At 41.4% G+C, this 14,553-nt stretch overlaps 1 protein-coding gene across 1 annotated transcript in view; it reads right to left on the bottom strand.

Moving 5' to 3' along the window:
* Positions 1-10,563: 10,563 nt before the first annotated feature.
* The window catches only part of MYO1E (myosin IE), a 143,653-nt gene continuing 139,663 nt past the window's right edge, over positions 10,564-14,553 (bottom strand). The window contains exon 27 of the mRNA XM_089667664.1: positions 10,564-11,592. Coding sequence (XP_089523790.1) covers positions 11,516-11,592 — 77 coding nt within the window. The 3' untranslated portion in view covers positions 10,564-11,515. The remainder of the gene's footprint in view (positions 11,593-14,553) is intronic.

Below are 14,553 nucleotides of genomic sequence, written 5' to 3'. Positions count from 1 at the left end.
TTTTATATTAGATCATTATGTGGGACTGTATCAAAAGCCTTGCTGAAATCAAGTTATGCTATGTCCACAGCACCACCATGGTCCAAAACATTTGTAATATAATCAACAGCAAACTAAAGTCTGCTCAAAGACAGAAGAAGGGTGAAGAGCAGAGAGTCGATGACTGACAGACTGTGAAGTGAACGATCGGCAGTCTTTGGCAGCAGACAGATGCAGCATCGGAGTGATGCTGCATCCACTTAGAGGAGTATGGTGTTTTTTTTTAAATCCCAGGGGATATTACTGAGACTGCACCCCTTCAGATCGGTGGGGTAATTACTGGGATCGCCCCCCTGCAGATCGGAGTAGTTACTGGGACCGCCCCCTGTCAGTTCTGGACTAGGCTGTCAGTAAACTCGGACCCAGACTGCCAAGCGCTCCTGCGGGAGCGGACTACATTCACAGAGCGGTCATCCCTAAATGTGAATCCTGAGTGTGAACCATGAGGCAGTGGAGGACACATGACCAGATCTGACCAGACCTATGTGAGGACATCTGAGGTTTCTGTTATAAATGCGCATAAAGATTGCATATCTGGTGAGTGCGCAATCTATACCCTATTTTCTCACCTCATCCACGATTTTAGTAATTGGACGTCTGAAGATCATCTGAGATCTCACTCACATTGTCACCTTGGACTTATCTTTATTTGATATAGTGCATCGTTTTCACGATACCAGCCACATAATTTAGTGGCACATATACTTGCACAGTGTCACTTTATTGTATGTATTTATATATGAATTTATTTATTTATTATCTTTTTGAATTTCTATTAGCGTTGCACCCCCCCCCCCCTTATTTCTGTTCATCTGAAGGTCTTATACGGTGCCTTTGGTGCATAGCGGCTGTTATAATATATTATCTTAGCGCTCACTTATTTATATATTTTTAGAATCTGCTTATAGGGATTCTTATAGGGATTCTACGTGCAGCCCTGCACTATCCCTGACAGTATCTTCGTTTGATTCCCCCTAAGTCCCAAAATCAGACTGAGCCTGTGGGTCCAGTCACTTTCTCTGACCGACTCCCAGCAGTCCTGACTGATATTGAGCCACCAGGCAGATTGATAAGGGTTTCTATCAAATCTGATTGATTCCGTGCATACTACCTTGCATTTGGAGGATTAGCCTGCTGTTCTTGACCTAAGGCAGTGTTTCTCAACTCCAGTCCTCATGGACCCCCAACAGGTCATGTTTTCAGGATTTCCATTATTTTGCACAGGTGATTTGATCAGTTTCACTGCCTTAGTAATTACCACAGCTGTTTCATCTGAGGGAAATCCTGAAAACATGACCTGCTGGGGGGCCATGAGGACTGGAGTTGAGAAACACTGACGTAAGGTCATAGAACTTCTTCAGCTGCCAAGATCTTTCCGTTACTCTTGTTGTTTGGGTCATTCTGTGTGGGGATTGCAAAAATGCACTGAAAGATCCTAGACCCTTCTTGACAGTATGTCAGTGTTCTTCCATTTTTTGGAGAGAGCTCATAAATCATTGGTCTCTTCCCACCATAGATGGAGTTATCCACACTAACAGGCACTAGACGGATTAGGGGTGTTTTCACCTTTTGAGATTTTACTGATAGTCAGCAAATTCTCTCCTCAGATCCCAGTATGAGTTGACTAGAGAGGCTCTCCATCCTATTTTGGTGGTAATGTTAACCTGCCAAACCATGTCAGAATGGGTAGACGTCCATAAAGAGGACCACTTTATTGCTTGGGCATGTTCATTTGTCATGAAGTGATTGGAATAAATTTCCAGAGCCTTGTCGACCACCCCCTCCTCCTCAAAAAACTACACTCCCTCGGCCTCAGAGATTCTGCTCTCCTGGCTCTCATCCTACCTGTCACAAAGCTCCTTCAGCGTTACCTATAATGCTACCTCCTCCCTCTCACTCCCCCTCTCTGTTGGGGTCCCTCAAGGCTCTGGGTGCATACTCGGACATAAATGAAACATTTAGGAAACATCTTGATTTGTTGCCCTTTGAAGAATGTTGTCTCTTCAGACCTGCTCTAGACAATATCATTAGAGACACCACTGGTGGAAGGGGCATGTCCTGCCACAAAGCGTGATGTCTGTGGAAGGGTTTCAAGAACCCTACTCTTCTTCATCTCCTACTGCAGGTGCTGCACATAAGTGCTCAGAGCCTGTTTCTCACTCAGGCCACAGGGATCACAGTCAGAGATATTCCATTTCCTCTTGTAAAACTTACAAAAAGGTACACCCCCACCTCTTCAAAAGTGAGGGGTGTTTATTCATGCAGAGTGCTGAGGCACCTCACTACCATTTGGGTGTGCAGGTTGCATTCCGCAGCCATCAGTTCAAAGTGGAACTTTGGTCAGAAAATTAACTCCTGCTATATCACTTCAGGTTGGCCCCTTTTGCAAATATAGCTATGTAAAACATTGCAAACAAGTGCCTATATGGTTTACAATCCAGTAAAATATTCTGTCTCACCGTGCTCTGCACATGCTCAGTTGCTATCTATTTTTCAACACTGTGCCTAAAATCAGAGCCACTAGAGACCAATCTGCTCACGGCCTAAAGATTTGCTGCTGCTAAGGGGCGCTGGGCTTATGCAAAATGGCAACCTCTGGCAAGAAGAAACAGGAATAATGCTGAGGCAATTTACAGCACAAACTAATTTCAGTAGCATAATTATTAATGTGGAATGTATGTTTCTTGCTAAAGAACATATTTTCTTATGTTATTATGGGTAAAGTTGTGCTTTAAACCCTTGCTTTTACCCTTATGTTCAGCATTCACTCATCAGATCCTACAGGGTTGTTGCCAAGAGTGTATCTGTCGGTGCTGTGCAAGTTCTCCACACTCTAGGACCTCTGGTTTCTGACTTTGGAAAGAGCTTGCCTTCCAGAATAGTACCCCTCTTGCCCCTGCATCCTTCCTTACAGGGGAGGGGTTTTCTATCTTTGGGTACTGTCAAGTTATATTTACCAATTAACAGTCCTCTCCCGTTTCTGCCCTACACAGTTAACACAAATCTTGTTAGCTTGTTGGATGTCAGAGACATCCAAATTATTCCTTTGGATCAAGAAGTCCCAGATATTACTTTGCTGGCTAAGGACAGGATATTGCCTTCCCATCACCCTGAGGAGGATTCTCTGTCTCGTGTTTCCACAACTGGGAGTTTTTTGGTTCACCAGAACAGACTGTTCCTGCCTCATCTGGGGATGAGTCTATGTAATGATCGGGCTTCCGTTGTCTCTTGGGTGCTACAAAACCTTCCCCTCGGTGTCCTCTTACCTTCTGCAAAGTCGAAAAGGCTTTCAGACATGGCGATTCCTCCTTTAAAAGGGATTCTAGTGTTTTTTGCTCTTCTAGATCTATACCTTAAAATAAGCATGTGGGTATTCTTTTCAGGGACAACTAAAATGGCTTTATGCATATACATTTTTTTTTGTTATTTTACCGCAAGCCTTTTTTTTTTTTTTGAAGATGAGACACTGCTCCGATGACACTTAATTTTACTGAAAGCCACCTCATCGTTTAAATAACAGAGAGGGATACTGCTTTACATGTAAGGGGATGAGAGCGCCCCCTGTTGTCAGGATAGAAGACTACATAATATTATTCTATATTTACCGGACAAAGAAGTTAGGGAACTTAGTACTATGCTGGTACTAGTAAGAAAATGACATTAAATTAGAGGGGGGCACCTAAGATGTTTTTGAGGCTAATAAGGTTATCAGATGTTTTCTCTTCTTAATTTTAAACATTAAGCCCAGGTTCACATATGTACGGGGCTGGTTTCAGTGCGATTTTTCAAAGGCGTCCACTGTAGTTTTGTTAAGCAGTTCAGGTGCGCATATTTAAAGTGTATGACACTTGAAATCATACCTTACCCTTTTAAAAACACACTGTGGCCAGCCTGCACATACAGTTGTGTTCAAAATAATAGCAGTCAGACATCACTAACCTGATCAATCACTGTTTTTGGTAGAAATAATATTCTACATGGCAAATAATTTACTAGCAGGTGTAGTAGAGTAATAGAAATCCAACAGACCCAACAGTCATGACATGCATGCTGCTGATTCTGTGTAATTGAATCACTAATTGAAAGGGGCATGTTCAAAATAATAGTGTGGAGTTCTATTAGTGAGGTCATTCATTCTTTGAAAAACAGGTGGCAATTATTGCCCTTATTTAAGGAAGGAAGGCAGCAAATGTTGTACATGCTGGTTACAGTGCATTTCTCTCTGAAATTCTGAGAAAAATGGGTCGTTCCAGACATTGTTCAGAAGAACAGCGTACCTTGATAAAAAGTTGATTGGAGAGGGGAAAACATATAAAGAATTGCAGAAAATGATAGGCTGCTCAGCTAAAATGATTGCAAATGCTTTAAAATGGCAACCAAAACCTGAAAGACGTGGAAGAAAGCGAAAAACTACCATTCGAATGGATAGAAGAATAGCCAAAATGGCAAGGACTCAGCCAACAATCAGCTCCAGGAAGATCAAAGAAGGTCTAAAGTTACCTGTGAGTACTGTTACAATTAGAAGACGCCTATGTGAAGCCAAGATATCTGCAAGAAGCCCCCGCAAAGTCCCACTGCTGAAAAAAAGACATGTGCTGAAGAGGTTACAATTTGCCAAAGAGCACATTGACTGGCCTAAAGAGAAATGGCGCAACATTTTGTGGACTGATGAAAGTAAGATTGTTCTTTTTGGGTCTAGTGGCTGGAGACAGTTTGTCAGACGACCCCCAAACACTGAATTCAAGCCACAATACACTGTGAAGACAGTGAAGCATGGTTGTGCAAGCATCATGATATGGGGATGTTTCTCATACTACGGTGTTGGGCCTATTTATCGCATACCAGGGATCATGGATCAGTTTGAATACATCAGAATACTTGAAGAGGTCATGCTGCCTTATGCTGAAGAGGAAATGCCCTTGAAATGGGTGTTCCAACAAGACAACGACCCCAAACACACCAGTAAACGTGCAACATCTTGGTTCCAGACCAACAAGATTGACGTTATGGAGTGGCCAGCCCAATCCCCGGATCTTAATCCAATAGAAAACTTGTGGGGTGACATCAAAAATGCACTTTCTGAGGCAAAACCAAGAAATCGAGAAGAACTGTGGAATGTAGTCCAATCATCCTGGGCTGGAATACCTGTTCACAGGTGCCAGAAGTTGCTTGACTCCATGCAACACAGATGTACAGCAGTTCTCAGAAACAGTGCTTATACAACTAAATATTAATTAAGTGATTCAAAGGAAAGCAAAATCTTCAAACATTTTTCAGTTTATATAGTGAATGTTTGAGTTTGTAAAGAAGAATACGAACACTGCTATTTTTTTGCACAATCTAATGTTTACTTTTCTTCAATTTTTTTTTAAAGGAACAACACAAATCTGATATATTTTTCTTCATGTTTTGATTTGGAATAGAATGTGTAGTGTTCCCAATGCATTTTTTGGATGCCATTCAAAATGCATCCAATACACATACTGTATATGTGAACTGGAGCTAATTTACATTCAAATACTTCAAAGGGTTAACCCCATTCCTATAAGGAAATATTTTTTGCATCATTTGATAGTTGAAGCAAAAGTACAATATTTCTGTTGCTGCATTGCAGTCTGGCTCACGCACAGGGAGCTGGACCAGAAATACCTTTGATGAACCTCCATCAAAAACTGTGTTTGGTGGGTTCAATGTGTCTATCTAAAAGCATTTTGGCTAGAATTTAGTTGTAGAGTGGGGAAAGGTTAAAGTGCCTCTACCAGGGTCATACTATGATCTATGTTCCTAGAGTCTTCTGCATTACCACTGAATGTTCCAGCAGGACATATCATGGCAACAAGTGAAGAGGGAAGGGATTTCCTTCACTCCCTGGCAGGCACCGGATCTGATGTAGGTCAAATTTCCTAACTTAACAGGTCATTTGCTTTTACAGTGTTCATGAAGACATTTTAGATTGAGGGAGGGGCACTATGTAATAAGCAGATCTTACTTTTTACTGCAAGATGCACTTTAAGTTGTTATAAGCCCCATCCCATGGACAGTGTTCTAGTTTGTGCTGCTCTTTATTTGAATATCCCCCCATTTGAGCCCAGAATCAACTGTAAGGGCTCTACAGATATAAATCTATGTCCTGCCACATTTAAAGAAACCCGTCAAAAAACAAAACTTTAAATCAAAAAAATAAGTAATCACCAAGAGAAAACCTGTACTGCTATTCAAGTGGTAAATAGTGATTGTTGTCTGATACTCCATAAAGGCACGCTTTTGCATGTGCATTGTTGCTGGGGTTAGGTGTTGTAGAACACACTATATGCGCACTGCCATTGATGTTTAATAGCACCCCAACACACATAGGGGCACAAGGGGGCACTCTTTACATCTGGAGGAAAAGAAATTTAATCTCCAAACATGGAAAGGTGTCTTCACAGTGAAAGCTGTGAAAATGTGGAATAGACTCCCTCAAGAGTTGGTTCTGGCCAGCTTAGTGGATTGCTTCAAAAAAGGTCTGGATTCTTTCTTAGATACACAGAATATAACTGGATACTAACATTTATAGGTAAAGTTGACTCAGGGAATATCCGATTGCCTCTCGGGGGATCAGGAAGGAATTTTTTTTCCCAGCAGGTGCAAATTGAATCATGCTTTGCTGGGTTTTTTTTGCCTTCCTCTGGATCAACTGTGGGTATAGGATTATAACTTTTTTTTGTTTTCTATGGTTGAACTGAATGGACTTTTGTCTTTTTTCAGCCGGACTAACTATGTAATATATATATATATGGACAAAACTAACATATGTAATAAAAACATGGTTGCAAACAAGTGTCCCAGATCCTACACTGCAAAGTGTGCTTATTTTGTGAGGCCTCACTCACATGGGAGTACTACAGCATATACACCCATGCAAGGGCAGCTGCTGCTCCCAATTTGACAGTTATGAGGGTGCATGGCCCCAAATGTACACTGTCTGCAGGTTTCGTGCAGCTGTTGAACCCCAACTGACATGAATGGGAATGCATCCTAACAAACCTAGGTCAAGCCCCTTTTTTTTGGCTGACTGAGCTCATCTCCTAGCCAGAGGAGAAACTAAGTGTTAACTCTCCGTCTAGTGTGCATACAGTATATGTTTTGTAAGAGATTTACTTTAAAAATCATATTGTGTGCTTATATTGACCCTATAAAAATACTAGAGAAAACAAATCGAGTACTCAGGCTGGTCGAACAGTGGGTTCCACACCACTGGCTGGTCTAGTTCCTCTTTATCAAGGGTCTCTAAACTGCAGTCCGAGGGCCAGATATGGCCCTTTGCTACCCTTTATCCAGTCCTTGGGGCGCTATTCCTCCGTCTGAGACCAACAATGTGGCAGCACTTCTTCTATTGAAATCAATGATGGTGTACTATTCTTCCCAGTAGAACCAATGATGGTGTACTATTCTTCCCAGTAGAACCAATGATGGTGTACTATTCTTCCCACTAATACCAATGATGGGGCACTACTCCTCCTACTAACCATAACCTTGAGGCCATGTTTATTCTCACTGATGCTGGGGCCAGGACATATGCTATCCGCACTGGCCCTAATCTGGCCCTCCTAAAGTCTGAATGACCGTATACCGGCCCTTTGAAAAGTTTGGAGACCCCTGCTCTTGATGACCTCTAGTCACTGCAGGACACAGTAATGTATGGGTTGTTAGGAGGAACCCCTGCAGCTTGTGGGGGACATGTTATTTTACACACTGGAAAGAGTAGGATAGGATTAGTTCCCAAAGCTGTTACAAAGTTTCTGAAAACCAGCTGATGAATGGGATGGAAAAGAGCTTGGTGAATTTGGCAAGATTTCACTTTGCAAAGAACACCCAATCATGTGCAAAGAAAAAAAAAAGTATTTTTGCTTGAACATGATTGGATATTAGAAATGAGCAAAGCTTTACCTCATTCATTGACCATTATGCTTGTCCATACATGTCCTCTCTTTCCCCTCTATGTGACTCCTAATGGAAGCTAAAATGGCATGTCAGTGATCTTCCTCTTTGAATGCAGACCTGTCCATGAATTCAGGCTTTTTGGCAATTTATACACTCCTTTTTGACACAATGCCTGGGTTTTATGGTTTCGTGCTTAGCTGTTATTCAAGGCATCTATAGGTCTTATTCCATTTCATTGGCTTTTATGCATGGAAACCTCATTTGCTTCATCAGGCCCTCTTCCTCCAGATAAAAAACCAAACAAAAAAACTTTACATTAAATTAATATATTGGTTAACCACTTGCCCTCCAGAGGATTTACCCCCCTTCCTGACCAGGCCATTTTTTGCGTTAAGGTGTTGCGTTACTTAACTGACAATTGCTGTCATGCAACGCTGCACCCAGATTAAATTTATGTCCTTTTTTTCCCCATGAATAGAGCTTTTTTTTGATGGTATTTGATCGTCTGTGCGGTTTTTATTTTTGTTGCACTATAAAAAAAACAACAGAAAAAAACAGAATTTTGAGAAAAAAACAAAAACACACTATTTTTGACTTTTTGCTATTAAACATGTCCAGTAAAAAAATAAAATAAAATAACAGTCATAAATGTAGGCCAAAATGTATTCTGCTACGTCTTTGCTAAAAAAAAAAAAAAAAAAAAATAATCCCAATATGTGTAAATTAATTGATTTCCATGAAATTTATAGCGTTTGCAAGTGGTGGAATATATACTGGGATTTTTTTATTTTTACTAGTAATGGTGGCGATCAGCGACTTATAGAGGGACTACGGCAGGCATTCTGACACTGGGGGGAACCGACTTGGTGTCACTGACATCCCCAGTGACACCAATACGGTGATCAGTGCTAATGAAAAGCACTGACACTGTACTAATGGCACTGGGCAGGAAGGGGTTAACATCTGGGGCAATCAAAAGGTTAACTGTGTGCATTTTACCAAGTGTGCTGTGTTTGTGCTTCACTGTAAGCAGATTGCTTTGCATGGCTGTTCTATTACAAACAGTTCTCCCCCCGGTCGGAGATGCTCGGCAATCACTGGGCGCCAGCGAGTAATCACCGGCAGGGACCCGGTGATTGACAACCACGGCCGCGAATGGTGGTGTTATCTACTTTTGTACATTTAAGATCATTATGTCTATATATTATGTATAACCATAGGATGTATTTTATATGTATAATATTATATGCTGTGTTTTGTTTAGCAGCCATACTCAACTGCACACCATGAACACCTGAAGAAGCAAAAGTACAAAATTCGTCAAAATCTTTGCACCCCTTTCCTGATATACATATACAGTAATTATCATGATGTTTTCATATATATTTTTGATTACAAGTGATTGAGGAGAGGAGGTGCCTTTCTGGGGGGCTATTTAGGGGTTTATGGCCTGCTTTAGACTTTACTGTGGAATTTTAGGGGACTATATACACCCCAACGGTTTTTAAATGAAATTTTGTAATAAACTTTGATGATTTTATTTTATGGGTTCGTCTAATCTGTTCTGAGAAAAAGGCATCAGCACTATTTATTAATTTAATCTTATTCTTTTTCTTTCTTGACTTCTCCTCCTACAATTTGCAAGGGATGAAGTGAATGTATTATTCAAATGAACCTATTAGTCTATTTGTGTACTAATGCTGTTTGTAGTGTTACTTTATGCAGGTTATTTTAATGGATATATATTTACCTTTTAAACAATAATAATAAATGCACATTTTTTTTTCTAGGGAGCCTGCAGAATATTGCACCTGAGATCAGCAGAATGCGGGTGCTATCTCAGGCTCCTGCAGACTCCCAACATAGGTGTCTGCCCACGCATACCTTGTACAGACAGGCAGCTACCTGAGAGCAAGAAGAATCAAAACTACCAGAGCGCTCACCCACACCGTCATAGTTCATTGAAAACTGCAAGCCGTCAGCTGCAATGAATGATGGTACTTGTAGGCATTCATTCACAAGAAACTGAATGAATGACTTGGGGCTCTGCCCACATGGCCGCATCATTCATTCAGTGTTTCCTGTGAATCAATGCCTACAAATACTGTCAGTCATTATGGCTGACAGCTTGTAGCTGTCAATGAACTATGAGAGCTCTGGTGAGCGTTTTTCAAATAATGACAGCAGGCACGTAGAGAAGATCCCCCTCCCGCTGTCAAAGAAAGGGGTGTGTGTGTGGGGGGGGAGGGGAACATCTAAAAATGGGGTGGACCATGTAACATGTTCCAAAGGTGAACTCATCACTTTAACCTGGGACTAGGGATGAGTATGTGTTTGGGCCGAACTTAGGCTCGGACTGAAACTGGAAGCAAGTTGCCACTTCTGCTAAATCTATGCCCAATCAGCTGCGGTCAAGGCATTGCCCACTTTGCAGCAGAACATAAAAAAATGGCAGGGATGCTTGTAACATCATTGACCTAATATGACCACTGGCCATATATGAACAATGTCATTGACCAAACATGGCCATATCTGGTCAAAGTTGTCACAAGCAACAAGTAATGCAATTACAGAAAGAAAAAAGGAAAGAACTCATGCAGATAAAAACAAAGGATATTTATTAAATAGCCTATTAATGGTTTCAGACTGGGCTGGCGTCTGTTAATGGGTATTTAGGACATTTGCAACACCTAGTCATTTCCACATCACACCAACTCATTTCCATCGTAAGCAACAGTTAAGGCTACAAAGCTTTAAAAACATGGCGGTAAGTGCATATTTTGTTAAGTACCTGATATAATAGCCTCAAAATTGCATTTAAAATCAGATTATGTTATACATTCATGGCTAATTTTAACATAATTATATACTTTTGTATATATTTATATATATATATGTACAGTATATGTCATTTGAATTATCCATTTACAGTTTCAGAGACTGAGATGTTTCCTGTAACAGGTAACAGCATTAACATGGGCCAGCCATATTCTCATATAAGACTATGCAACTGTGCAGTGAATATACATCTAATACGCAGTGCCTAGCAGATTCTGCAATCTATTGATATATAGCAACTACATTCTTACTGCATCCCGTTTCATTCCGCATTGCCTTTTCCTATGTCAGTCAGTGATGTGTTAGCAGCATATGAAACAGTTTCCTTCACTTGGTGAGAGAAACAGTCTTCATCTTCATATAACTTAACATCAGTAAACAAGAAAATTAAGGCACTTGCTATCACAAACTTGTCATATCATTCACTCTCTTTAGCCATCTTGCTACTGTAAATTCTTGCAACACACTGCTCCGCAATGCATTGTGATCTACTGGGCAGCAAAGTCCAGATATAGGATTAAAGGCAATAAATAGCTTCCAGTTCAGTGCTTTGGTGTCCTTGATTTGGGTTCTGTGTAGCTGAAAGACTGCCCCTTCCGATAGGCACAGGGCTGTCATTTAGTCTGATGTTCTCAAATATAGATCTTAGGCACTTTAGAGCTACTGGAAGGTGATAAATAGAAAAGGCTGGGATGGTCCAGATGAAGTCTGACAGTTAGATCTTGGTCACATAATTATTAGGGAAGAGTCCTTGCTTGCCACGTAGTCGGCCTGTCCACCATCCTGAGTGATCTGTTAATTAGAAGAGATTTTTTTTATATTAAAAGTAGTATGAGGTAATAAATGTAATACATGGATATAGAATCACTGGAATCAGGCAAATCACCTAATGTAAGCATTAGACAAGTAGATTGTTTTTTTATTTTTTGGAAGTAGACTTATTTGAGGAATGTGCCATCAATTAAGGCTGGGTAATGTTAAAATGTTGGTAAGAGAAATTGCAGCATTGGATTTGATACTGAAAATGAGGAAGGTGAGGCAGTACACATTGAGGTTGATTTACTAAAGGCAAATAGACTATGCACTTTGCAAGTGCAGTTGCTCCAGAGCTTAGTAAATGAGGAGAAGCTCTGCTTGATTCCAACATCCAATCATGAGCAAGCAAAATGTTTTTTCCCTTGCGTGTGATAGGGTATTCTGTGCAAAGTGAAGCTTCGCCTAATTTATGAAGCACTGAAGCAACTGCACTTGCAATGTGCACAGTCTATTTTCCATTAGTAAATCCACCCCCTATTGCCCTTGGTTTTATGAAGGTTTTATACTATTGAGAAAAAAAAATCTAGTGGACCAACTTGTTACTATGGCCACAGCAAAAACGACTTAAGGCCTTTTATTGTCTTTTTATGCTACCTTAGCATTACACTCTACCCAATTCCATTTATATCCCTTTTAAACCAACACAGTGACAACAGAACTCAGTCACCAAATGATGCTCCTTGAAGATCTTTCATAAAATAGACCGCTCACTAGCCTGCATATTTATGCCTATTGAGTAGTAAGTGAAGTTTTGGCCACCATCACTAGCTGTTGAACAGTTTGGCCTCTATTGATCATCAGATTAGAGAAGGTGCACGTTCAGCTGCAAAAGACCTTCCCTTTATACCAGCTATTTCCCTGCGCGGACTGTAAACTCCCTGAAGGGTCCACTTCAGAGCTAGATGGGACTGTTCCCCTTTGAGAATAAATGGTGATCTATTCATTAACAGGAACACCACTAGACAAGTGTTTTCGTTGTTATGGTTTGTTACGAGCATCTAAGCTTATATCCTAAATGGGTCTGACGTTCAGATGCACAGATCACTCTGGTGACACTGTTGGGACATCAATGACATAACCAAGGAGCAACTAACTCACTTGGCCTTTGAGGGAAATCATCTCTTTGGATCTGCATTGACATCATGATTTGTAATGCCTCAGGTGGTCAATGTGTACTGTTGCCGCAAAGTAGAAGATCCATAAGAGGTTGGATGCATCCCACCTTTTTCCTTCATATACTTCTTCAGTAGGTGCTCTCAGCCCCCTCAGAACCTGAGTCAGCCCATAAGACTTCAACTTAGAAGTCAGGTAACCCCTCAGAATAGTCCTCTGTATGAAGGTGCAGCACCACTTCACACCTTACACAATTTGGCTCTCCGGAATTCATTCGGAAGAGAGTCCCCTTTATGCCCACAGGATAACTGTTGCTTCTAGTGTTCCCTCCTGTTTATTATTATGCCCCTAGTACCACTACACAGACAAACGTACCTTCCCCCAGCCTCCCTGCGTTCATCTCATGCCTGGACCCCTTGCTCTAGTCCAAATGATAACCTGAATTCAGGAACTGTGCCCCATCGGGCCTCTACCTCCTCAGGACATGAAAAGCTTCCATTTGGCACACGGTATACCTAGGCATCCCTCTTCTCCAGAGATAACCATGACCTACAAGGTTGACCGAGACCAGCTTTACCTGTTCCCTACTTGGATAAGGACCTGGATCCTCAGTGTTGCTCAGGCACATCTACAGTTATGGCGAAAAATATTGGCACACCTGCATTTGTCAGGTAATGCACCATTTCGCCCAGAAGATTATTGCAATTACAAATGTTTAGTAATTCTCATGTTTATTTCTTTTGTTTGTATTGTTATGACAAAAAAGTGGTGAAACAAAAGCCAAATCTGACGTCTTCCACACAAAACCCTAAAAATGGACTGGACACAATTATTGGCACCCTCAATTTAATATTTGGTAGCACACCCCTTGGAAAAAATTGCTGAAATCAATCACTTCTTGTAACCATCAAAGAGTTTCTTCCACCTCTACTAGAATTTCGGACCACTCTTCTTTCGCCAACTGCTCCAAGTCTGTCAGATTGGAAGAATTCCTTTTCCCAACTGCTGTTTTGAGATCTCTACACAGGTGCTCTATGGGATTGAGATCTGGTCTCATTGCTGGCCAGATCAGTATTCTCCAGTGTTTTGTCTGAAACCATTTCCGGGTGCTTTTTGACGTGTGCTTTGGGTCATTGCCCTGCTGTAAGACCCATGACGGACACCCAACTTTCTGACACTGGGCCCTACATTGCACCATAGAATTCTTTGGTAGTCTTCAGATTTCAAAATGCCATGCACACGGGTCAACACATCCAGTGCCTGAAGCAACAAGGCAACCTCAAAATATCAGTGAACCTCCACCATGTTTGACTGTAGGCAATTATTTCTCACAATTTTGAGAAGGTGCTAGTTTTGTCTGGTCCATTTTTGGGGTTTTGCGTGGAATGGTGGAATCAGATTTGGCTTTTTGTTTCTTTACTTTTTTGTGTCATACCAATACAAACAAAATAAACATGAGAATGCCTAAACAATTGTAACTAACAATTTTCTGGGCGAAATGGTGCATTATCTGACAGAAATGCAGGGGTGGCAATATTTTTGGCCATGACTGTACTTCTTTTCAGAGCATTGCCTCTTGTGTTCAGTCTAGTGCAGGGGCGGACTGACAACTCATGGGGCCCCAGGCAATAGGGGGTCATGGGGCCCCTGTGTCCTTGCCCAAATTCAAAAACACCTATGAAAAAGGTACCAGGGGCATCTCATGGGGCCCCCTACTGACCCCGGGCCCTCAGGCAGTGCCCGAGTTTCCAAATGGTCAGTCCGCCCCTGGTCTAGTGCCCTCCCCTGGCATTGTGGGATGCTCTGATAGCCTCCTGTGACAGA

The sequence above is a fragment of the Staurois parvus genome, unplaced genomic scaffold (assembly GCF_062004578.1).
Source record: "Staurois parvus isolate SC_StPar_1 unplaced genomic scaffold, SC_StPar_1.0 ptg000054l, whole genome shotgun sequence".
Lineage (NCBI taxonomy): Eukaryota > Metazoa > Chordata > Amphibia > Anura > Ranidae > Staurois > Staurois parvus.
This window is presented reverse-complemented; position numbering and strand designations above follow the sequence as displayed.